Source organism: Rosa rugosa, chromosome 2 (genome assembly GCF_958449725.1).
Source record: "Rosa rugosa chromosome 2, drRosRugo1.1, whole genome shotgun sequence".
NCBI lineage: Eukaryota > Viridiplantae > Streptophyta > Magnoliopsida > Rosales > Rosaceae > Rosa > Rosa rugosa.
In genome coordinates, this window is record NC_084821.1 from 5,748,210 (window position 1) to 5,773,793 (window position 25,584).

The 25,584-nt window shown below is 38.3% G+C and overlaps 2 protein-coding genes across 2 annotated transcripts; both read right to left on the reverse strand.

The window, feature by feature from the left end:
- Positions 1-556: 556 nt before the first annotated feature.
- Positions 557-1,969, reverse strand: LOC133730218 (uncharacterized mitochondrial protein AtMg00810-like). The gene is made up of 2 exons (XM_062157850.1): positions 1,813-1,969; positions 557-1,434 (listed from the first exon to the last, which is right to left on the reverse strand). Exons 1-2 carry the CDS (start codon positions 1,967-1,969, stop codon positions 557-559), a joined length of 1,035 nt encoding a protein of 344 aa, XP_062013834.1.
- A 7,813-nt stretch (positions 1,970-9,782) lies between these two features.
- On the reverse strand, positions 9,783-13,424 carry LOC133734114 (uncharacterized). The gene is made up of 7 exons (XM_062161753.1): positions 13,388-13,424; positions 13,020-13,233; positions 12,577-12,915; positions 11,688-11,780; positions 11,416-11,532; positions 10,994-11,335; positions 9,783-10,507 (listed from the first exon to the last, which is right to left on the reverse strand). The coding sequence occupies exons 3-7, from the start codon at positions 12,706-12,708 to the stop codon at positions 10,466-10,468; spliced, it is 726 nt and encodes a 241-aa protein (XP_062017737.1). The 5' UTR covers positions 12,709-12,915; positions 13,020-13,233; positions 13,388-13,424; the 3' UTR covers positions 9,783-10,465.
- Between the last annotated feature and the right edge of the window lie 12,160 nt (positions 13,425-25,584).

Sequence of the window (25,584 nt, forward strand, 5' to 3'; positions counted from 1 at the left end):
TTTTAAAGGTCTTCTCTATTTCTAGTTTGAAGAAGGATCAGTTAACAATCCTTCAGAGTTGAATAACCTCTATTTTTTGGTTGATCTGGAACCCTGTATCTCATGATCATGTCCTTCCGCTGTAAGGTCCGATAGATGTAGATCAACACCTCTGTACCAATCGGGCGATCCTCGAAGTGTTGAAAATGGCTGATCTAGAGAGATCTCTCCAATTGGGAATGAAATAATATGGATGGGATAAGGTCTAAAGAAACTAAATGGCTGAATCGTTTCAGATTATATTTCTCAGTGAATTGTACAAAATTATATACAAGGAGTCAAAAGACAAAATACTACATTAGAGCCTATAATTGACATGATTGCCTAATCTACGCATTACAAACAAGGAAAGAATTATCTAGAGTTGTCAGTCAGTCAGTCACACTCCTACAATTGATCATAGGTTATTGCTGCAATCCACTCACAGAGATTTACCTGATTTTAGCATTCTTTAACACTCCCCATCAAGTTGGGAGTGTATGTTAATGACACCCAACTTGCCAATTAGGACTTGAAACTAAGATGAACTCAAAGCTTTAGTAAACAAGTCTGCTGGTTGATCACTTGTTCGAATATGAGCAGTTTGTATCATGCCTTCTTGAAGCTTTTCACGTACCAAGTGACAATCAATTTCTATGTGCTTAGTCCGTTCATGGAAAACCGGATTTGAAGCAATATGGAGAGCCGCCTGATTATCACAATATAAGATGACAGATTGTGAATGTTTGATCCTCAAATCATTTAGGACATATTTGAGCCAAGTTATTTCACAACATGTGGTTGCCATGGAACGATACTCTGCCTCCGCGGTCGATCGGGCAACTGTTGTTTGCTTCTTAGTTTTCCAAGAGATAGGTGATTGACCAAGAAATATGCAATAGCCAGTAATTGACCTTCTAGTGTCCTTGGAACGTGCCCAATCGGCATCACAAAAGGCTCTTAGCGGAATTGAACTTGTGGCTGATAACAGAATTCCTTGGCCTGGTGTTTGTTTTAGATACCTCAAGACTCTATGAGCTGCATCAAGGTGTGGCACCCTAGGTTTATCCATGAATTGACTCAAAACATGTACTGCGTATACCAAATCTGGTCGCGTGATAGTTAGATAAATCAAGTGGCCAACCAATCTTTGATATGAGGAAGGATCCTTTAGAAGTTCTCCATTTGATTGGGTGAGAGTCAAATTTTGGTCCATAGGAAACTTTGCTGGCTTGGCTCCTAGAAAACCTGTATCTTCTAGTATTTCTAGTGCATACTTTCTTTGTGAGAGTGAAATTCCTTTTGCTGATCGGGCCACCTCTATCCCCAAGAAGTATTTTAAATGCCCAAGGTCCTTGAGTTTGAAGTGTTTTCTCAAGAATTCTTTGGTTGCTTGAATTTGTTGCAAGTTGTTCCCTGCCAATATGATGTCATCAACGTAAACTAGAATTGCAGTAAAGCAATTACCTTGGAATACGATGAACAAGGAGTAGTCTGCTTTCGATTGTTTGTACCCAGCACCAATAAGAACTTATGTCAATTTTAAGAACCATTGTCTTGAGGCTTGTTTCAGCTCATACAACGAGTCTCCCCCTTTCGTCCGAAACCAGGTGCTAGAGACATGCATGTAAACTTCCTCATAAAGGTCTCCATGTAAAAATGCGTTGTTAACATCAAGTTGATGAAGGTGTCATCCTTGGGTGGCAGCAATAGCAAGTAGAAGTCGAACGGTAACCAATTTAGCTACGGGAGCAAAGGTTTCTCAATAATCAAAGCCTTCAACTTGCTTGTAACCTTTTGCAACCAAATGAGCTTTGTACCGCTCCACTGTTCCATCCGGTTTAAGCTTGATTTTATATACCCATTTACAACCGATGGGTTTCTTTCCATGTGGAAGATGTTGAAGTGTCCAAGTGTGGTTTGCTTTAAGGGCATCAATTTCACTTCTCATGGCATCACGCCACTTAGGATCTTGAACGGCCTGCAAAAATGTTTGTGGTTCTTTGGCAAGAGAAAGAGAGGTGGTGAAAACACGGTGATTATGGGATCGACGATCATAGGAAAGGAAATTGGATAATGAGTAAGGAGTACCTTTATTCTTGACCACGAGCGAGGTTGATGAGGAACTGGAACGTGAAGGGAGTGTGGTGGTGACATGATCGAAAATCTTTAAGGTAGTTTGGTGGATTAGTGGCACATGTAAGTCGTTGTTGTGGTGCAACTAATGGTGGAATAGGTTCAGAAGGTGGTATAGAATGTGATAAAGATGGAGAAGGCACATCACCTAAGGTTTTGGAAGACTCTTCCTTAGGGAGAATAGGCACCTCATTGGAAAGATCAGAATCACTTGGATGGTCAGGTACAACATTAGGTAAGACTGTTTTATTTTCAGCAGCGGAAGATGAGCAAAAAGGAAAATGATCTTCGTGGAATACTACATCCCGTGAAGTGAAACTTTTACCAAGTGCAATGTCATAGACACGATAACCCTTTTGACCATATGGGTAACCCAAAAATATGCAATGAGTGGCACGGGCATCAAATTTGGAAGGATGCTGAGCATGAGTTGAGGCAAAACACAGTAGAAAAGAATACTTCAATTCAGGGTTAATTCGATAATTCTATTCATCCCACAATGAGGGTATATATACAAGTACAAAGGAGTAGTCTAACTCTAATAGGAAACAATCTTTCCATAATTACAGGATATCCTAATTAAATAAAATCCTAATTACATACAGATTTACAACGATTCTACACTCCCCCTCAAGTTGGTGCATAGATGTCTATCATGCCCAACTTGTCAACTGAGCTGTCAAATACCTTCCTGGACACTCCTTTAGTAAGAACATCAGCTAATTGCTCCTCTGAGTTTACAAATGGAAAGCGAATAACCTTTCTGTCAAGATTTTCTTTAATAAAATGACGGTCAACCTCCACATGCTTTGTTCTATCATGCTGAACTGGATTATGTGCAATCTCAATGGCAGCTGTATTATCACAATGCAAATCCATAGGCTTTTTAAGCTTGTAACCCAGGTCTTTCAAGACATTACGAATCCACAACATTTCACAGACTCCGTGTGCCATACCTCGGAACTCAGCTTCTGCACTTGATCTGGCAATAACTTTCTGCTTTTTGCTACGCCAAGTGACAAGGTTCCTTCCAACAAAAGTGAAGTACCCAGATGTAGAACGTCTATCAGTTTTATCACCAGCCCAATCTGCATCTGTGTACCCAACAACTTCCAATTCATCTTTTTTCTGAAACAGTAACCCTTTACCTGGCGCCATCTTCAAGTACTTCAAAATACGAAAGACTGCATCCATATGCTCTTCACTAGGACAATGCATAAATTGACTAACAACACTCACAGCATAAGCAATATCAGGTCTAGTATGTGAAAGATAAATCAACCTTCCTACAAGACGTTGATACCTCCCTTTGTCAGTTGGAACTTGATCAGGATAAATAGCAAGTCTGTGATTCATCTCAATGGGTGTCTCCATTGGTCTGCAGTCCAGCATCCCTGTTTCAGCAAGTAAATCAAGGACATACTTCCTTTGTGAAAGAAAAATCCCCTTCTTAGACCTTGCAACTTCAATACCTAGAAAATACTTCAGTTGTCCCAGATCCTTCATTTCAAACTCCTTTGACAGATACTTTTGCAATTCATTCATCTCTTTCGGATCATCCCCTGTAACAATCATGTCATCAACATACACAATAAGAGCTGTTATCTTACCATTCTTGCGTTTGATAAACAAGGTATGGTCAGAATTGCTTTGTCTGTACCCAAAAGCTTTCATGGGCTTTGAAAATCTTCCAAACCAAGCTCTTGGAGACTGCTTCAGGCCATACAAAGACTTCTTCAATTTACACACCTTGCCAACGTCACTTGGGTAATTCTTAACACCTGGGGGCACATCCATGTACACTTCTTCCTCCAAATTCCCATTAAGAAACGCATTCTTCACATCAAACTGGTGCAATGGCCAATCTTTGTTTGCTGCAAGTGAGATTAGAATCCGGACAGTATTAATCTTTGCCACAGGTGCAAAAGTCTCCTCATAATCAATCCCATAGCGTTGTGTATATCCTTTGGCAACCAACCTCGCCTTGTATCTATTAATAGTTCCATCTGCATTAAGCTTCACAGTAAATACCCAACGACACCCTACAGTCTTCTTTCCAACCGGCATAGGTACTAGCTCCCATGTTGCATTCTTTTGAAGAGCTTCCAATTCTTCATTCATCGCCTTTGTCCATTTTGGATCCGTCAATGCATCCTGCACGTTACTAGGAATAGATACAGTAGATAATTGATCAACAACAAGCGCATGTGACCCAGAAATCCTATGGTTAGACATAAAATTAGCTATAGGGTATTTAGCTTTGGCTTTGATATCTGGTTCATATTGTTTCTTAGGAATTCCCTCGGTAACCCTTTGTGATTTCCTAGGTTCGACACTTTCTAACCCAGAAGATTCATTAAAGTTTAGGGGTACCTGAGAAGGATCATTCTGACCGGGATCTTCAGTTGGTGATGCAGAAGGGGGAATATCTTGTGTGTGAGCTTCAGATACGTCTTGATTTTGATTCAAACTATCTAGAAAAGTCATCTCTTCTGTCTCGGAATTCACAACACTCTGTTCGGCAGTTACATTTTCTGTTTTGGAATTCACAACACTCTGTTCGGCAGTTACATTTTCTGTTTCGGAATTCACAACACTCTGTTCGGCAGTTGCATTTTCTGTTTCGGAATTCGCAACACTTCGTTCGGCAGTCGCATTGTGTATTTCGGAATTCACAATGCTCTGTTCGGCAACTGCATTTTCTGTTTCCAAATTTCTACCCTCAAATGTATCCTCCAAATTTTCCAAGTCTTCAAAGACATCAAAATCAATAATAGAACGAGGATTCCCTTCACAACCTCTCTCCCCCTGAAGGGAAGACTGAGAAGCTCCCCCTGAGTAATAAGGCTCGGATTCACGAAAAGCAATATCAAGAAAGACATGTATAGTGCCAGTAAGGGGATCATAACATCGATAACCCTTCTGGAAGTCAGCATAACCAACAAAGATACACTTACGGGCACGGGGATCAAGCTTGTTGCGTTGAGGCTTGGGAATATGAACATAGGCTGTGCACCCAAACACCCGGGGCTCCAAATTAGGCATAGAATGGATGGTCAAAAGTGCATGAAGCTTCTGATGAGGATTCTGAAACTCAATCACCCGTGAAGGAGTACGGTTGATAAGATATGCTGCTGATTTTACTGCTTCTCCCCAATAGGACCGAGGTACATTCATGCCAAATAAGGAAGCACGAACAACTTCCATCAACTGCCTGTTCTTCCGTTCTGCTAAACCATTCTGTTGAGGAGTATAAGAATTGGAGGTTTGATGACGAATTCCATGTGACCGGCAAAACTCAATCATATGGCCATTCACAAACTCTCCACCATTGTCAGACTGAAACACTCTAATGGATTGTTGATACTGAGTTGCCACCATTTTGTGAAATTCGGTAAACATTCCAAATACATCACTCTTATTCTTCAGTAATGACACCCATGTCATGCGAGTGCAATCATCAATAAACGTTACAAAATACCGAGCTCTAGAAAGAGAAGGAATTTTCGCAAGACCCCAGACATCGGAGTGAATCTTCATAAAAGGAACAGGACTTTTATTAAGACTTGGTGAATATGAAATACGGTGACTCTTGGCCAGTTCACAGATGTCACAGTGGAAATCCAAATCACTAACAACTGAAAACAATTGAGGTTGCAGCTTCTTAAGATAACGAAAGGATAGATGACGTAAACGGCGATGCCATAACCATACAGCTTCCTTCGCATTCTCTACCCCGTTGATCTGATTAGCTTGTCCCAAAAGATGCTTTTGTTTCTTTCCAGTCTCTGTCAGATCCAGATAGTATAATTTCCCCCTTCTAACACCATAACCAAGAATACGTCGAGTCAGAATGTCCTGATACACACAGAAAGACGGATAGAAGGTCACAATACATGCAAGAGATAAAATAACTTGACCAACAGACAGGAGATTATAAGCTAGTGATGGAACAACTAAGACAGATTCAAGGGTTAAGGTATCAGATAAAGCAATAGAACCTTCTCCGGTGACCGGAGTTGGAGTACCATCAGCAGTAGAGATAACGTCTTGAGGGGAACATCTAAGGTTTTTCACAAGACTTGGGTCATTGGTCATATGGTCAGATGCACCTGTATCAATTATCCATGTACTATTAAAAGTAACCTTACCCTTCATACCTGACTGCGCTACATTAGCGGAGGCATTGTCTAGGTAAACTTCCTCTTTAGTAGCAACAGCGGCCTTGCCCAGATTCTTTCGCGGTTTCTTGGTGAAGTCCCACCAATTAGGGTAACCAATCACTTCATAGCACCGCTCCTTGCTATGACCTAATTCCCCACAGATAATGCACCTTTTGTTTGCATATGGATTTGGTTTACCGAGAGGACGGTGTGGAGAAGGTCCTGAGAAGCCTGGAGGACCCTGTTTGCGTTGAGCCATAACAGAAAATTCGGTAGTCACCGAATGCCCCATAGCCTGTTTCTCTGATTGCATCATTGAGGAATTCATGATTTTCGCAGGATTGGATTTTCAAGGGTTTCAAGATGGATATCAATGTTTTTGAAAAAAAAAGTTTTTTTTTTTTTTTTTTTTTTTTTCCTCGAAAAAAGGTAGGGTGATGGTGGTTTGAAATTCAGGATGGTTTGATTTCAACGGTGGTGGTACGCAGCGGTTTGTGGTGTTCTTCGGGATTCAGGATTCAGGATTCAAAGGATGCAGCGCAAGTTCAAAGGATTGAACCTGCTCTGATACCAAGTAGAAAAGAATACTTCAATTCAGGGTTAATTCGATAATTCTATTCATCCCACAATGAGGGTATATATACAAGTACAAAGGAGTAGTCTAACTCTAATAAGAAACAATCTTTCCATAATTACAGGATATCCTAATTAAATAAAATCCTAATTACATACAGATTTACAGCGATTCTACAAACACAAGCATCCAAACACTCTTAAATGAGAATAATGTGGTTTGACTTGAAACAATAACTCATATGGAGTTTTACCTTTCAGAAGAGGTGTAGGAGTCCTATTGATAAGATATGTGGCTGTTAAGATCGCCTCCCCCCAAAAATGTTTTGGTAGGTAGGCTTGCAAAAGCAAGGCTCGTGCCACATTAAGTAAATGACGGTGCTTGCGCTCAGCGACACCGTTCTGTTGGGGGGTAGCAACACAACTTGTTTGATGGAGGATGCCTTTGGTGGAATAAAAATTGTGAATATTAAATTTTGGGCCATTGTCACTTCTCACAATTTTAACCTTAGAAGAAAATTGGGTTTCAACAAGGTTAATGAAAGCTATTAAGAGATTACGAGTGTCAAACTTATGGCGCATAAGATATACCCAAGTGCATCAAGAATAGTCATCAACAATTGTAAGAAAATAATGTGCACTAGAAATAGAGACAACATGATAACCACCCCAAATATCAACATGCAATAATTCAAAAGGTGCAATCACTACTACAAAAAGTTAATCACGCAACACTAATCACACAACGGAACAAAAATCATATGTTGTGTGTTTAAGTAAGCTTTATTACACAACGGTACTTGTTATATTCTGTTGTGTGAATGCCAACAAAGTGAAAACTTTTTTATCAGAACTACATTGCACAATGGAAATGAAGTAATGTCTGTCGTCTGAGTCTTAAAAAATTTAGCGGCAGATTTCCCTCCACTTTGGAGTCTTGGTTGGCTCTTGAAACACTAAAATTTGGGCTACTAGGACAACGGGTTTTACTATTTCCGTTGTGTGATTGGAAAACTAAGCATCAAAGTTTGAGGAAGCTTGCTTGAATGTCTTCCCCTAGATAGGCCTAGTGCAAGCTGTTGTAATTGTACAACAGATTTAAGATTTTCTGTTGTGTGAAGATGGAACTGGGCGGCAACATTTTGAGCCAAAATGCTGAAGGCGCCATGTTTCCCTCCATGATTTCACATTTTGATTTTCAGTGCTGCACTCAGACGACAGTTAGTGAGATTTCTGTTGTGTGAATAACTTGGAGAATTTTTAGCTAGGTTTAATTGCACATCATGTCCAAAAGAAAGAAAGAAAAAGAAAAAAAACACAGCCCACCTCTCAACACTCGACACACAGCTCTCTCTCGACCTTGAACCTAGAAACCCATCTCTTACAAACCCATCCCTTTCGAATGGCTTCGATTTCATAGGAGCCATTTCCTTCCACTTCCTCACCTTCACCCTCTTCTCTTTCGCTGTCACCGTCCTCAACAGCCTTGGTTTTTCTCTGCCTCCCGCTCCGTCTCTCTCTCCCTTCTGCCGTCTAAGCTTCCGTAAGTCTTTCTCGATCTCAGCCAATATGATTCTGATTCTACTGTGAAGTTAATTTCTTCGTTTTGAGTTGGATAGGCTGAGCTTCCTTTAGTCAGAAAAGGTGAGAATCTATTCAAATTGTTGTGGGTTTGAGTGTTTGAGTCACCTCTCAATTCTCTGAGTTGCGCCGACCTCATTTCTCCGATTGGAAGAGAAGCAACAAAGAAAAGGTTCGAGTCTTGTTTTCGTCTACAAATCTTCGCTAGGTTTTCGTCCATCGATGTTTCAGTTTCTTTCTAATTTCTGGAATTTCAAGAAGCTTCGTGTACGAATCAGAGCACAGTTCAAGAACTGGAAAATCACAATCTGCCGGTCTCGATTTTGATAATCTGAGAGCTTTGGACACTAGCAATGAATTTGAAGCTTTGGCACTGAATTTTGGTTGTGATTCAGGTACGATTCCATTTCATAGGCAGTATTATCACTATTTCCTTATATTGTTTTGTTGAACCCTGTGGATGTAGTGATTTATCTTTTGTCACACTTTGAGAGCTATGGAATTGTCAAATAATAGTTGTCTTTTACCCACTCAATCTACACTAAATCCAAGAATTTGTGGCAAGTTTGATATTGTTGATTACAACCTAAAGTTCCAGAACATTTAAATTATTGGACTAAAATCTCCACGGAGATGAATCTGAAGCCCATTAGAAAGATTATAGCATCTTCTATTCAGAAACTTTCCAATAAGAATGAAGGCTTGTTGCAAGAAGCTTTTCAGTATTCATTGTTTTTGCATGAGTTATGAATGTCTTAGCATCTTCTTGTCTTCGTTGGACATCATCATTTGCATTCTGGTAGTTTCTTAGTATCTCTGAGTCACTGATAGGGTAACCACAATTGAAATCACTTTATCTTTTAATTACAGGTACTAATCCTGTGATTCATTCCCATATATTCTCTCCCAGATAGCAACAAGTTTAATTTAAATAAAGTTTCAATTGAATATTTTCTGTTGTAGTCTGTACTAGCTGTGAGTTCTTGCTTCTACAGAGTTCTTTTATTCTTGTTTTGGACAATTATGCAGAATAAAATTATAGAAGATCACTCACTGTTAGCATATGTAAATTCCAATTTCAATTTAGGAAAATATCTATTGCTTCACTTTTAGGTTTATGTTGGGGATTCTGAAAAGATGACATGCACTACAACACAGACGGTAATTTCCGACGACGAAAAATGGTCGGAAATAGGGCATTTTCGTCGGAAATACCTCTTCCCGACGAAAAGTCGTCATCGGAAAGTCGTCGGAAATTCCATGGTCGGAAATACATTTCTTCCGACCAACCGTCAGAAATGCTTGACCATTTCCGACGAATATCACCGTCGGATTTGAGTCTCGTTTTGATCGGAATTAATGTTTGTTTCGTCCGAAAAAAGTCGACGGAATTAAGATTTTTCGTCGGAAATAATTGCATTTCCGACGACTTATTTCCGACCATATTTTCATCGGAATAACTATTTCCGACGACTTAGTTTCGACTACTCGTTTGGTTGCAATAATATTTTCCGACGCATTTTTTCCGACCCCAAGAGTTGTCGGAAAACTTTTTCCTACGACATATTTACGACCAATACCTTCGTCGGAATAAATATTTCCGACTAACGAATTTTGGCGGGAATCATAATTTGAGTATTTTCAATGACATATTTGCTTTGTGGGATATTTCCGTCCATACAGATAACTTTTACCGACAAATATGATTTATTCATAAAATGTTGTCGGAAATAACTCACCGACAATCGGAATAAATATAGTAAATGCGATTACATTTAATTTTAAATATTAGAATTTTCTCACAAATAAAATTTTCTCACCAAATAGATACATAGTGAAGATTTGAGTAATTTATTGAATTCAAACTGCATAGTCTTAATACATAGGAAAAATAGCATCATCCATTACAATAGAAATAGTACGAGAGCAATACCAAACTAAAAACAAATAAAAGTTTCTTCCAGGACCTTATAAGTAGTAGCTAGTAGTAGGGATCAAGATGCATGTGTTTCAGAATCTCCATTAGTAGAAGCAGGCTGTAACACATAAATACAATATAGGTTATACATGAATAAAACAATAACAAAACTTAACTTATAGCAGCCTTTATTTTATGGTTGCCATACTTGAGAGGATGTTAATTTATATAATGAACTGATGTGATGCAATTTTTTTCTTTCTTTCTTTTCAATGAAGTGATGATAAAAAATAAATTAAAATCAAGGTATTGCATAAACTAAGACAACTCTTGCAACCTTCAATTACTGAACATGCACAAATATATGCACAATGTAATACCAAAAGAAGACTAATCAATTAGATATGCAGAGAGGTGATACAATCATACAAATCACACTTTAAAAAGTAGGGCACATACAAAATCGATCAGAAGCTAGGTTTACTTGCAACCATATGTTTCACTCAGCAAAATCAAAATCCCAAAAGGACAAAGCAGAATATGCAATCACTTAAAGAGGCATGGAGTTTTTGAAAATGACCAAAGCAGAATATCATTCACTTACTGAAAACGGTGATTCTCTCGCAAATTGAGAATGACTTGAACTATTTGCCATGAAAGCTTGAAGGACGTGTTTCAAATCAGCCACCATATCCGTAAGAGTATGAACTTGTTGTTCCAATTGTCCAAACTCTTTGTCACGTTCCAAACACACGCGCTTATTGCAAGTTTGGCTGCTACTCGAACCGCACACATCTTCAGGTGGTTCCATTCCGTCACCTAAGCCACGAATTTTGCCATGTTTAGACCCACCAACCACCTCCTTGTATATGTCCCAATCATCCAATTCGTCTTCGCCATCACCACCCAAAGTCTCCTCTATACGTTTTTGCAATTCCATACATTCCTTCAAAGAAAACATATATAACTAATATAAGTACGTACTATAATGTCAAGGAGAATTATAAATAAAATACTAAAACATACATAAAGATCCTTTGCCTTCTCACTCTGCCAATGTTCCGGTTTTCCATCTTTAGGCTTAGAAATATGAAACCTTCTAAACATCTCTATTGGACTCGGTTCAACTCCAGTCTTATCAATCTGCAAGATTTAAATAATAAGGTGAAAGCATTGGGAAAAAAAAAAAAAAAGTGTATAGGGTAAACCGACAATAGAGGCAAGGTGGAAGCTAAACAATCATTAATAAATGAAAAAAAATAAGGCAGATTCTATCCGAAACTATTTGTTGTACATACCTCCTCTTTTATGTACTTCGCCATTGGAACTGAACCCGTTGTATGCACCATAGTTGATTTGTCACGATTAATTGCATTCCGCTCACTCTTCTCCTATACATTTCATTAAAAGAGGTAAATAACGAGAAACACAAGAAATATTAATCAAATGTCACTAAATTAGTTTAAAATACTCTGCTGCACAGTTCAGAACTAAATTATTTAGCAAACCTAGACTCAATGGAATTTTCTGAAACTTTTACAGAACACCATAGACACATTGAATAACATGTACACAAAATTTTGGGTTATTATCACAAATGGTACCTGAACTTATCTTCTATTTTATCGATGGTACCTGAACTTCAATTTTGATCACAACCGATACCCGAACTTTTCAATTTCATTTTAAATGGTACCTAAGGCCATCTTCGGTCACTATTCCGGCCGAAAAAGCCAAATCCAAAAAAAAAAAAAAAGAAAAAAGAAACAAGTTTAAGGCAAGTCTATTACCAAAAAATCATCACTATATATGATTGCAATCCTTGAAATCATCACAAATCATCACTATGATCGCCTCCCATGCCGTTTTTAGTCGGAATAGTGACCGGAGGTGGCTCTAGGTACTATTTAAAATGAAATCGAAAAGTTCGGGTACTGGTTGTGATCAAAATTGAAGTTCAGGTACCATCGATAAGATTGAGGTATAGTTCAGGTACCATTTGTGATAATAACCCCAAAATTTTATAGAAATCGGAGTTGTTTTGGCATAGAAAATAAATAACAGAAAACAGAAACTTAAGAAAACAGAAATATATTTTGGGACTTGAAAACAATTTCAAAACGAAACTAATGACTCGTTAGCTACCACCAAACTCATTCTATCATATATATTTAGTTATGAAATCACCTGCCACGTTTCTTTTAGCCATTCATCAACCATTGGTGTCCATATTTCTGGCTTCAAATACGACGGAGTGTTGTCATATCGAGCTGCAGCAGTCTTGTGTTTGCGGAAAACACTATTCCGAATTTCACTCATCCAGTCACTATAATGAGTCTTGATATGTTCCGTGAATACTCTTTCAGTTCTTCCTCGGAGCAATCAAATTTGAAATTTTTATTCTTCCATAGGTCAAACAACGTATCCAATTGATCTTGCGGATATTGTGCCCATGTTATGAATGGGCCTTGCAGCTCTGACTTGAAGAGGGGCCAAATACTTCGCAAAGCTTGGGGAGTTATAATCCTAGGCATTGTAAACATAATTAAACTTAGCATGAAAAACATATGCAATTTCAATAATGGAAGAGGTGGCACGTTCCGACAAAAATTGACTGACTTTAAACATACCTCTTTCCATAAATCTCTGCATTCATGCCGTAGCCTTTTTCTCCTTTGGCAGGGCCTCTACCTTTCCTCTTGGTAGCCTCAGTTTCCAGCCCTTCCACCTCTTCGTCACCATGTGTTGATTCATTGGGAATGTCTTCAGACTGTGAACGTGTGGAAGACTTGAGATGTAAAGTGCTTGCTGCCCTTTTCTGTCTTTTTCCTTTCTTTGTCATGACTGCATTATAATATGAAGATACACACAAAATTATATTGAGTAATAGTTTGATAGCATTGCTATTGAATGAAGATCACACAATCTAACACAGAGAGACTAAAAAAAAAAACACCCTTAAGCGAGATTTATATTTATTTTCCTTTAACTGAACTACCTTCAGGAAATTGGACAATGAAACTTTTCAAGTCTGGACCTCCAGCTGTACCTATACACAGAACGTATAAGACTAAGGTGCCGATGGAGAACCACAAAGTAATAAGTTTTTTTTTTTTTTTTCCGCCGTATTTGTCTCTCACCTATGTAAAGAAACCATATAAACTGAAGCAATAGTTTGGTAGCATTGCTATTGAATAAGGATCACACAATCTAACACAGAGAGACTGAAAACAAAACCCTCTTAAGCAAGATTTATCTTTATTTTGCTTTAACTAAACTTCCTTCTCGGGACACAGGAAATTGGACAATGAAACTTTTCAAGTCTGGACCTGCAGCTTTAAAGCAATAGTTTGATAGCATTGCTATTGAATGAAGATCACACAATCTAACACAGAGAGACTAAAAAAAAAACACCCTTAAGCGAGATTTATCTTTATTTTCCTTTAACTGAACTACCTTCAGGAAATTGGACAATGAAACTTTTCAAGTCTGGACCTCCAGCTGTACCTATACACAGAACGTATAAGACTAAGGTGCCGATGGTGAACTGAATACTCTGTCTGGTAATCTTGCATTAAATAGAATAAACAACACATCGCCAAGTCTAACACTACTCCATGAGAGGTGAAAAGAAATGAATATTAACAAAGCCGGCATTGGCATAAAAAAAATGGGAATTTGATTCTACACCCAAATTCACACACCCCTTTTAGAATAAACCCATCCATAAGAGTGTTTTAATATACACCCAAACCAATTAATTAGGTTTATTCAAAATAAAAAAACCTATTAAATAGGATAAATATTAAAACTCAATGTTGTTAAGAATTACTAAAGTTGCCACTATCAAATTCCCCATTCACCTATTAAATAGGATTAATAGTCAAAATCATCAAGCAAATATTATGGAGTTTGATTGACGTTATTGTTGGTATTACCTTCACTCTAGGTTTTTATCAGTACTTAATTTTAGGTGTTTACATTAATCTCATTATTATCATATAATGATGAATTTTTGGTATGTTTCTTCCTATATATAGAAGCTAGTGAATTCATTCGTCATTTTTTCTTTGGGTGGAGACCTTTCGCAAAGTTGCATATGATTTCAAAGGACCTATTCATGAGGTTTATTTCATCATTTTCTTATGGGTTAGAGACTTTTTTTCAAATAGGTACATATATCATATTCGTAATTCAAATTACCTATTCATCAGATTTATTTAGTATGATATCTTTGTTAATCTCTTGATTTTGTGTAAAGCTTGAATTGGATGGATGTTTAGTAATTAGAAATTTCAATTTATGAATCTGGTACAAAACTTAGTTTCATTCTTTCAAAATAGAATCGTTGTTTCTAATTACCAGATACTTAGATTGCTTTAATATGTAATACCTATGATTTAGATGTTTATTTTTGTAGTTTTAAATTATTTGTGTGACTCTATACCATAGGTTGTTTATTCCATAACCTATAGTGTAATAACCTCGATTTTCAATCGAGCAATACTTGGCGGCAGTTTTATTCAATGAAGTATTCATTTCGATTTGGTAGAGATTAATTTTACGTCAAATCTCAATTGTTATTGTTGTAGCAAGGATTAATCAAATTTCCCCTACATTAATAATCAAATCCTATATTTCTGGTTTTAACACAAAGTAGTGGCAATCACTTTGTTAAAAAAAAATGGAGGCGTGCTATGTGTTTCAAGCATTAAGTAAAGTGGTGCGACACTAGTTTGCTTTTTATTATACAATTGTATAGGATTGGTGGTATACCGGCTTTGGAGGAAGAAGAAAAAAATTCATTTTTCTCTCGTTCTCTCTTTCTGCCGAAACAAAACCAGATTTTTCTTCAAGCTTGTTCTCTCTCCACAAGCCATCGATCGACCCCAGACCACGTCCCACGCCTTCGCCTCCTCCTTGCGCAGCTGCCAGTGGTAGCCTTTCGCTGTCTCTTGAGCCGTACACGGCGGTGGAGCACGAGGCCGGTTTGAGCGCGTTTTGGTTCCAAATCGAGATATCTCACGCTACCGGCCACCGATCCTTGCCAAACTTCATCCTCGTGCTTGCCTCAACTTCCTGAAGCTCCCAGAAGCAGCCTTTCACGGCTTCGTGGCCCGTAGCAGTGGCTGCAAGTCAACCCCGACCAAGAACGAGACCGGAACTATCGATCCAAATATCTTGAGCTACAGGACGTCGTTTTGAGTGATTCTTGAACCAGTGAGTTCTTCTTGAGTTTCTTAACAACTCTTCAGAAGGAATCGAAGCCTTAAATTGAAGTTTTGACGTCGAAATCGAGCCTTGCCGGATTCTGCAAAATTCTGGAATTTTTCCGACCACCGAAGCTTTCGATCGGTATATCTCGAGCTACAGACCATATTTTTCTGTGATTCTTGAACCAGTGAGTTCTTCTTGAGTTTCTTAACAACTCTTCAGAAGGAATCGAAGCCTTAAATTGACGTTTTTACGTCGAATTGGAGCTCGCCGTTTTCTGCAGTTTCTCGCCGGATTCTGGAAATTTTCCAGTCACCTCGACTGTTCTAGGTAATTTCCGACCACTTCCTTTCGTTTTAAGACTTCATGCTAGTTATGAAAGTGGATCAACTCGTCATTTTAAACAAGTTTGTAGTTGACAACTTTTGCATCGGAGGTGGTTGACCTTCGTTGACCGCCGCGTTGACCACCCACTGACCGCCGCTTGTGGCGGCGTATTCGACCATATTTCGAGTTTTTATTATCTAGGTGATGATCTACGCATCCTTACGAGCGTTTTGATATATTACAAGGTCATTTTAGAAAACGTTGATAAATAGTGGATTTATGTTTTGACGTTACTATTTAACGTTTTTACGTTTTATCTTCGGTTTACGATCCGCTAAGATCCGACCGTCAGATTTACTTCAAATTTGAATATGTTGATCGTATGACTGTCCCGATGACTTTGTGTGGTCACGGGCGAAGATCCCACCATTGGATCTTCGTATAATTGTGAAATAGTGATTCGGAAGGCGATTCGTGAGAATCTGACCGTCGGATTTTCGTATAATTTTGAGGAGATGTTTGTTAGAGTGATTCAAGAAGATCTGACCGTTGGATCTTCGTGATAATTTTGGAGGATGATCCTAAGGGCGATCCGTGAGGATCCGACCGTTGGATCATCATATAAATTCGATCTGGCCGTTGGATCATCATTAAATTAGAATCAGACCGTTGGATTTCCGTATATGTGTGGTTTATGAATGATTGCTAAGTTAAGATCGTATCTGACTAGGTGATTGACGGTTTGAGTTAGTGGACGATTGTGGATCGTATTTTGAGCGGAATTGAAGACGCAGCGGGATTATCGAGGTGAGTAAACCTCACGTGGTTCATATTACGAACCGAGTACTTTTAATTAATTTATTTTTTGTCGTCATTGTGAACTATAGTTGGTATTAATGGGCATTCCTGTGTGAATGTCTATCTATATATATATTATTTATGTGAAATAATATGTATTGTTGAAATTGTGAGATATTATGTACTGTTATGGTTGTGTTGAGTTTATTGTTGAAAAGCAACAATATTGTGAGAGGTATTAAATTTATTGTTGAGAAACAATAAATTGTTGATTTGTTGAGATATATTGATCTGTGGAGATCAATAGGTCACGGGAGTGACCATGGCATCTATTAGTGAACCACGCCCTTGTACCGGGTAGGTGGAAACTAATAGCATTAAATCGTGAACCACGCCCTCGCGCCGGGTAGGTGGAAACGATCAGTTAGAGCTCTAGTCTGTCTGCCAAATGTTGAGTGATCTTATGAGGGTAACGGGGAGTGACTCATAAGTATATATATATATATATATGAGAGTGAGAAAGTGAAGTGGTTTTGTGGTGGTCGTTGTGATTGTGATGTTTCTACATTTCTATACTTGAGTTAAAGGAAATGTATTTTAATAAATCAACAGTTCATTCTTGTTTACTCATACTAGCTGTCAAAAGCTTACCGGGTTTGGTGTTGTTGCAATCCCGGTACACTATTCAAATTGTGTAGCGGGTACTACTACAGGTCAAGAGAATCAGGAAGGTGATCGAGCTGCGTAGAGTAGCTGCAAGTGTGTTATTCTGATTTTCTATTGTGAGGTTTGTTATGCTCATTTAGAGCTTTACAATTTTACTTGTGAGAGTGAATTTGTAATAATAAACTCGAGGTCTTCGAGACTTTTTATTTGAGTGGCGAGTGGTGTGTTTGTTCTGAGAAAAAAATTCAGAACGTTTATTTGATTTAGTTGTTAAATTCATGTTTCGGATTTGAATTTGTTATTCAAAATTCGGGGCGTGACATATAGTATTGACAATTAATATACCTATAATTTAGATAATATATTTTGGATATATGTATGTAAATCCTAAGAGGTTTACCTTTGAAATAGATCTATGAAGGTAATTTGCAATTGTATAAGGAATCACAACATGCCGGGCTCTAGTAGTTGGGAGATTTTTGAAGACTACATGACGGATGAAGTGTTATAATGTTCTTTATATTAGGTTCGAAAATGTAAAGTTTATATTTCAATTGAAAAAACAAATTTAAAATTGTTTATTTCAATACTGGATGAACATCATTTACTGTTGTACTCATTGTCCCTATTTCAATAAATTTTTAGGTTTATTTCTTCAAAAAGAATGTGTATTTAAATTACTTTGATATTAGAAATAAATTTCTTAATATTGTAAAGTTCATTTTCAATTGTAAAACAATTAATGATAATAATGAGTTTGCTAAATTATAGTGCAAAAACTCTTGCACATTCAAAATTATTCAATGTGCCAAAATTAAGGGATAATTATATATTAAGCAAACTCTACAGTTACACATAACTATTATGTGGTCCTTGACCACCCTATAGAATCAGGCACCTATGTGGAGAAAAATGTAGGGGCGGAAAAAAAAAAATCTTAAACCAATCAATCCACATCAAGTACATTTTACATGGGCTAATTACATTAACTCGACCATTTTAGAAAATTAATGAATATGGAATGATTGTATAACTACACCGGCCTATTAGAACGGATAAGCAAAATAACATACCTTAATGAGAGGATGTTTAATCATGTCGAGAAAGAGAAATATTTATATAATAGGAATATAACAGAATCTGATGATACACAAACATATTTATTAAAAAATAGCAAATATATGGATCACATCGGAAAAGAAGTAATATAGGATAATTAAGATAATTAATCGCTTTAAATAAGAGAAAAATCAAGGATTAAATTGATTGTATTAAATTCTAAATATTTAAATTCAAAAAATAGTCAACAGCTATATTTGATGAATATTTTATTTATTCAATCAGAAGGGCAAAAAAGTCAAATTAAAAGACGTGAAAAATCTTAATTATAGATTAAAAACCTATAAGGAAGGTTCAATTATGTGAATTGAGTGTAGATTAAAAGAAGGATGAGTTTTTCTTAATAGGAGCTTTGTTTTTTGAGTTTTTATCTAATTTTCTCTAATTGATTAAAAAAAGAAACAAAGCCGGCATTATCCCGGTCAATTAGGAGCGAGCCGCTGCCTCGATCGATTTGATGTCTGTAATTGTTTATTTTCAAAGAGGAGAGTCTCCACTTCAGTTCAAAACTGAGGCCTCATTATAGTTAAGAAAGCACCTTATTATAGAAATGTAATCTTATCGTCGATCATCATCAAATTCATCATTTTAATTTGTCGGTGGTGCTTCTTATTTGCCGCCAACCACTTGGCAACTTATTCATAGTTTATTTTTGTATATAAATTCAACCCCAAGTCCACCTCCGATCTTGCATCTCTTGACATCTTACTAAATCTGCATATCATCGCCTTATCTACACCAGATATCTGATATGTTATTAACTTGTTTGATATTATTTTATTGGATTAAATTTAGTTTATCTCCTGAACTTTAGGGTTAAAATCAGTTTGGTCCATCTTTCTTAGATTAATCACTGTGGTAGCTGCCCTTTTAATTTCCATCATCCGGGTCCAAAATTTGAATTTAGCTTGAGACATAACGTCATGTGTTGAGGTGGAGCCGACATAGGGCCCATTTTTCAACCATTGATCACTCCATAAGAAGGGTAAATTCTCAAAATAACCTTTGAAGCTAAATTCATAAAAATAAAAATTAAAAAAATTGAACTCTCTCTCTCTCTCTCTCTCTCTCTCTCACACACACACACACACACACACACATATCAGTCTCTCTCTCTCATCAAACTCTCTCTTTCATACAGAAACCTCTCCTCCTCGACCACTTCATCCTCTCCTCCGACCGGAAAACTGGTCACCTTCTCCTTTAATGAAAGCTCAAATCTTTAAAACCTAATTTGCCTAATACAGATTAAGGGCTTCCAATTTTTCTCAAAAGGCTCCCAATTCTAACATTTCAACCCCAAATCCGAGATCACAAAATTTCCAATTGATAACAAAACGACAACGTAATAGAACTACTTTAGCTACTCTATGAGTGCTAAGCCCCTTCTTGATCGAAACCAAAGGGGTCCGAGAGTCGCCACCGCCTTCTTAATCGAGAGCGTGGTGCCAAGAATCGGCGACTAAATAGTTGTCTTCATCGTCTCCATTCTCGAAGACTCTCCTTATGAACTCCTGTGTCGAAATCGGCTCGTCAGAGGAGGTCTAGGAGCAACGGTGCATCGCGGCCTGAACGGCGCAGGCGGGTCCTGGAATGAGGGCTGGAGATGAAAAGGAGGGTTTGGGCTGGGGGTTTAGGGAAGGAGACGAAGAGTGGTTGCAGGGGCGAGGAGAGAAATAGGAGAGCTCTGAAACGTCGTCATCTACGTCGTCTTTCATCTGAAACGAGAGAGAGAGAGAGAGAGTGTGTGTGTGTGTGTAGAGAAAAAAAATAGAAATTAGATTAAATTAGAAAATTCAATTTTGCCCTTCTTGAGGGTTTGAAGTCTGAAAAGTGGGCCCCTATGTCGGCTCCAACTCAGCACATGACGTCATGTTTTGAGCCAAATTCAAATATTGGACCCGATAATGGAAATTAAAAGTGCAGGTACCACAGTGATTAATTCTCAGAAAGATGGACCAAACTGATTTTAACCCCAAAGTTTAGGGGAGTAAACAGAATTTTTTCCTATTTTATTCAAATGTTGCTTCATGTTTAATTATACATTCTAATTTGATCTTGCACTTTGAATTTTGGACGTCATGTATTTTATTTTAATACGCGATAACATATACGTACATTAAATAAAATGAATTTGATCAACCGGTTATATATTTTTCATCTAAGGGCAGGCACGAAATCAAGAGTGGGTTAAGGTGTGCTGCAGCTCACCCCAACATTTTTGATAAAAAAAATTATATATATATATGGAGGATCTAGAGAGCACCTCTTTAAACTTAAAAGGTGAGGATGTATTTATTTTTAGCATGTAATTTAATAATCTAAACCATTCATTCTCTAGTTACATACACACATATGAATCTTACAAAAAATTAGCCAAATCAAACAATGTTTAACTATTTGATTAGCACAATGTTCGTTTTAATTTTATCTAATGGACTACATTTGTTTACACAATTTGAACAGCCAAATGACTATGGATTTGGTTCATTTTTTGTAGACGTAATTCTTACATAGGAATCTAAAGGTTCAATGGTTGAAATCATTCAATTAGGTCATATATTAGTGTAAAATAGTAAAAATACTCAAATTCTTAAAGTAAGGATGTCCTCTCTAGGATGGGCCTCATAATATACAGGGATGTTCAGAAGAGGATGTCCATGAAAATCAAAACAATGCAGACGTGTAACTACAACCGTTGGATTTTAAAAATGAGAACCGACGTTTGATGCTCAGTTTCTTTTACATTGCCCAACACGGGTTAGAAGAAATATAAAATAATCTCATTATTATCGACAGAACCATGAACCACACACCACTAACACCAGAACTTCAAAGTTATCGTCTTCTTCCTCCTCCTTTAGATCTGAGTTCTCACTGAAATTATAGCTTGGGTTGGTTTTGGGTGAGGGGCATAGTGGTTACAAAGCATCCTTACAAGTCAAATAAGACAAGATTGAGAGAATGAATTTTCTGATGATTTTATTCATCTCACAATGGAGGTGTATATAAAGGAGATTACAGGTATACAATCGACTTACGTCTCTACCCTCTACCACACAAAGAATAGGTAAGTACTAACTACAAAATAATTACAATATATTCTATCCCTAATATTATGCTATGACTCACGCTAACACTCCCTCTCAAGTTGGCGCATGCACATCAACCATGCCCAACTTGCTTAGTGAGTCATAAAATGCCTTCTTGGAAACTCCTTTGGTAAGTATATCTGCAAGTTGCTCTTCAGTTGGGATGAAAGGAAAGCTAATAATTTTAGCATCTAGCTTTTCCTTTATAAAGTGACGATCCACCTCCACATGCTTAGTACGATCATGCTGTACTGGATTCTGTGATATGTTAATTGCTGCCTTGTTGTCACAATACAACTGCATAGTATTTTTGAGTTTGAAACCCAGATCACGTAACAGATTTCTCAGCCACAGCAATTCACACACTCCGTGAGCCATACCTATATACTCGGCCTCAGCACTAGACCGTGCCACAACTTTCTATTTCTTGCTCTTCCATGTAACCAAATTACCCTTCACAAAGGTAAAGTAACCTGATGTCGACCTCCTGTCTGTAATATTTCCAGCCCAATCTGCATCTGTGAAGCCACAAACCTCAAGAATGTTGTTGTGTTTAGAAAACAGTACTCCCCTTCCTGGGGCTGACTTCAAGTACTTTAAAATTCGCATAACAGCATCCATGTGACTCTCACTTGAGTTATGCATGAACTGACTCACCACACTTACTGTATATGCAACATCTGGTCTAGTATGAGCCAAATAAATCAAGCGCCCAGCCAACCTCTGATAACGGGCTCGATCAGTAGGTACCTGATCTGGATACTCAGCTAAACAATGGTTCTGCTCAATAGGAGTATCAATAGGTCTGCAATCCAAAAACATGTCTCTATCAGCAAGTCAAGAACGTACTTCCTCTGGCACAGGTAGATCCCTTCTCTCCCCTGGCTACCTCAATTCCTAAGATGTACTTAAGTTTACCCAAGTCCTTCATCTCAAACTCAGAGGCTAACTGTCTCTGCAGTCTATCCATCTCAACAGTATCATTGCCAGTGATTACCATATCATCCACATAAATAATTAGAGCTGTTACCTTGCCTTGTTGATGCTTGAGGAATAAGGTATGGTCTGAGTTGCTCTGTCTGTAACCAACCTTTCGCATGAACTGTGAAAATCTTCCAAACCAAGCACGAGGTGACTGTTTGAGACCATATAGAGATTTTCTCAATTTGCATACAAAATCACCAGGAGAAGCAACTACATATCCAGGTGGAAGGCTCATATACACTTCCTCAGCTAACTCTCCATGAAGAAATGCATTCTTGACATCAAACTGTCGGAGTGGCCAGTTTAAACTAGTAGCAAACGAGAGCATAACCCGAATAGTGTTCATCTTGGCAACAGGAGCAAACGTTTCATCATAGTCTATACCATACGTCTGAGTAAACCCCTTTGTTACAAGGCGTGCTTTGTACCGATTCACTGATCCATCTGCATTATGTTTCACGGTAAACACCCAACGACAACCTACATCTTTCTTGCCTTGTGGTGAAGGCACAAGTTGCCAAGTATTGTTCTTTTGCAATGCCTCCATCTCTTCTTCCATTGCCTTCCTCCACTTTGGATCCCCCAACGCATCCTGCACTCTATTAGGTACTGATACAGCAGATATTTGATTCACAAATGATTCATATGACTTAGACAACCTCCTAGTGGACATATAATTGGCTACTGGTATTTTGATTTGGCAGTAAGAGTAGGTTCATATCTTTTGGCTGATTGCCCTCGAGTGGTCCTATTTGGTAACACATATTGCTCAACATTAGATTCCCTACGTACTACTAGTACCAGTGGGTGGACATACCTCAAATTGATGATCTTCAGTACCAGAGAGTTGTGGTTCAGGGGTAGAAGCGATGGCAGGAGGGGCAGTTGTGTCTTCAACTTCATTTTCAGTGATTGAAACTGGGGCCTGGATATCTGGTGCTTCTGCTTCTAGAGTTGAACAGTTGATGGTCTCAACTGGATCCGTCAAAATACCTCCTACCTGCGTGATTTCTTCCCCTCTTTCTGATTCCTCCCCCTCTCCATGATACAGCTCTTCAAAATATGAATTCTCCCCCTGAAGAGTTGTATCTGAAGAGGAAAAATAGCTCATGTCCTCAAAGAAGGTAACATCCATAGTCACATAGTACTTTCTGGTAGGTGGATGATAACACTTGTACCCTTTCTGATAGCCTCGATCTGTAGCCAACAAATACACACTTAAGTGCCCAGGCATCCAACTTAGACCGCTGGTTTTTGGGGACATGTACAAAAGCAACACAACCAAAGACACGAGCTGGAAGATTATGAAATGAAGGTAAGGAGACATGAGTGGCAAGAACCTCAAATGGAATTTTTTCCTGAAGGACACTAGATGGAAGATGATAGATAAGATGGGAGGAAGCATGCACAGCATCGCCCCAAAGATACTTAGGCATATGAGCACTAAAGAAAAGGGCACGAGCCATATCAAGTAAATGACGGTTTTTTCTTTCAGACACTCCATTTTGTTCTGGTGTTTGTGGACATGTAGTTTGGTGAACAATCCCATGGGTTTTGAAAAACTCTTGGAAAACATGATTAACATATTCTCCCCCATTGTCAGAACGAAGGACTTTAATGGTGCTATGGTACTGTGTTTGAACAAGAGTGCGAAAGGTTTGAAAAGCTGGAAATACTTCATCTTTGGTTTTAAGAAGAGCAACCCATGAAAATCTAGTACAATCATCAATAAACAACACGAAGTATCTCATACCAGATACAGTGGGCTCTCTAGAAGGTCCCCAAACATCAGAATGAATCAACTCAAAAGGAATAACACTTTTATTAGAAGAACTAGGAGAATAAGTAGCACGGTGACTCTTGGCCAAAACACATGTTTCACAATGTAAAACGGATTCATCCACACCAATAAACAAAGTAGGCATGGTTTTTCTCATAAGACTAAAAGAAGGATGCCCTAAACGGCGATGCCACAACCAAATTTCACTTAGCTTATCAGAACTCGAAGTCAAAGCGGCGCGGGACTGTGCTTCTGGTTTCTCCCCTGCGTATGTCTGATTCAGCTGGAACAACCTGCCCCTCAGATACCCCCGACCGATTACCTCCCTGGCAAGGTTCTAAAAATCACTAGGCGCTAGTCAGGCGGTGGCTAGGGGACTAGCGCCCAGACGCCTAGGCGGTTTTTAATTTTTTAATTATTTTTATAGCATATGAAAATATAAAAAAGAGTATATAACTATATATAGACTTTAAAGGATATATAAAGACATTTTTTATTAGGAAGATATATAAAAACTCACTATAATATATATGTAGATAAGAATATGATAATATTTTAAGTAGATATTTTATTCCCGTTTCCAATGCTGGTCAAACACATGCATGACCTGATGGGTTCTCTATTCAAGTGGAACACGCTTGGACTCTCAGAAAGCAGAAAAAAAAAAAAAAAAAAAAAGTTCTGGAGAACTCCACAGAGAACATCGTCAAAGTCGGTAGATCAATCTGCCTATCTTCTCTCCTATTCTCTTGTCTTCTCGCTCTGATCAACCATCATGCACAAACGTCGAGTAATTTATCCAAGGTGAGCTCCAATCCTCTCTTTCTCTTCCCCTTTTATACTTTTTGTCAAGCCTGAAAAGCCATAGCCGTCTTTAGCGCGACCTCAATTTCACGATCAGAATTGGTTTGATCGGTAACTTTGGATCTCAGGTTTTGCGACGAGGGCTCTAGTTTACAACGGGAATTTGGATCAGCGAGTGAGTGACAGGGATCTTGAAGATGAGTCAGATGTTTGCCGTTCTTCGTAACCCGCCCAGCGCCTAACTACTCGGCCGCCCAAGAGCCTAGTCACCCGCCTAGGCCGCCCAGGTGACCGCCTAACTCCACCCCGCCCAACCGTACCGATTTGGCATTCCTGGAGTCGGAGAGCCGCCGCCCAGCGCCTAGGCGGCCGAGTTTTAGAACACTGCTCCATGGTGAGAAGATCCTGAAA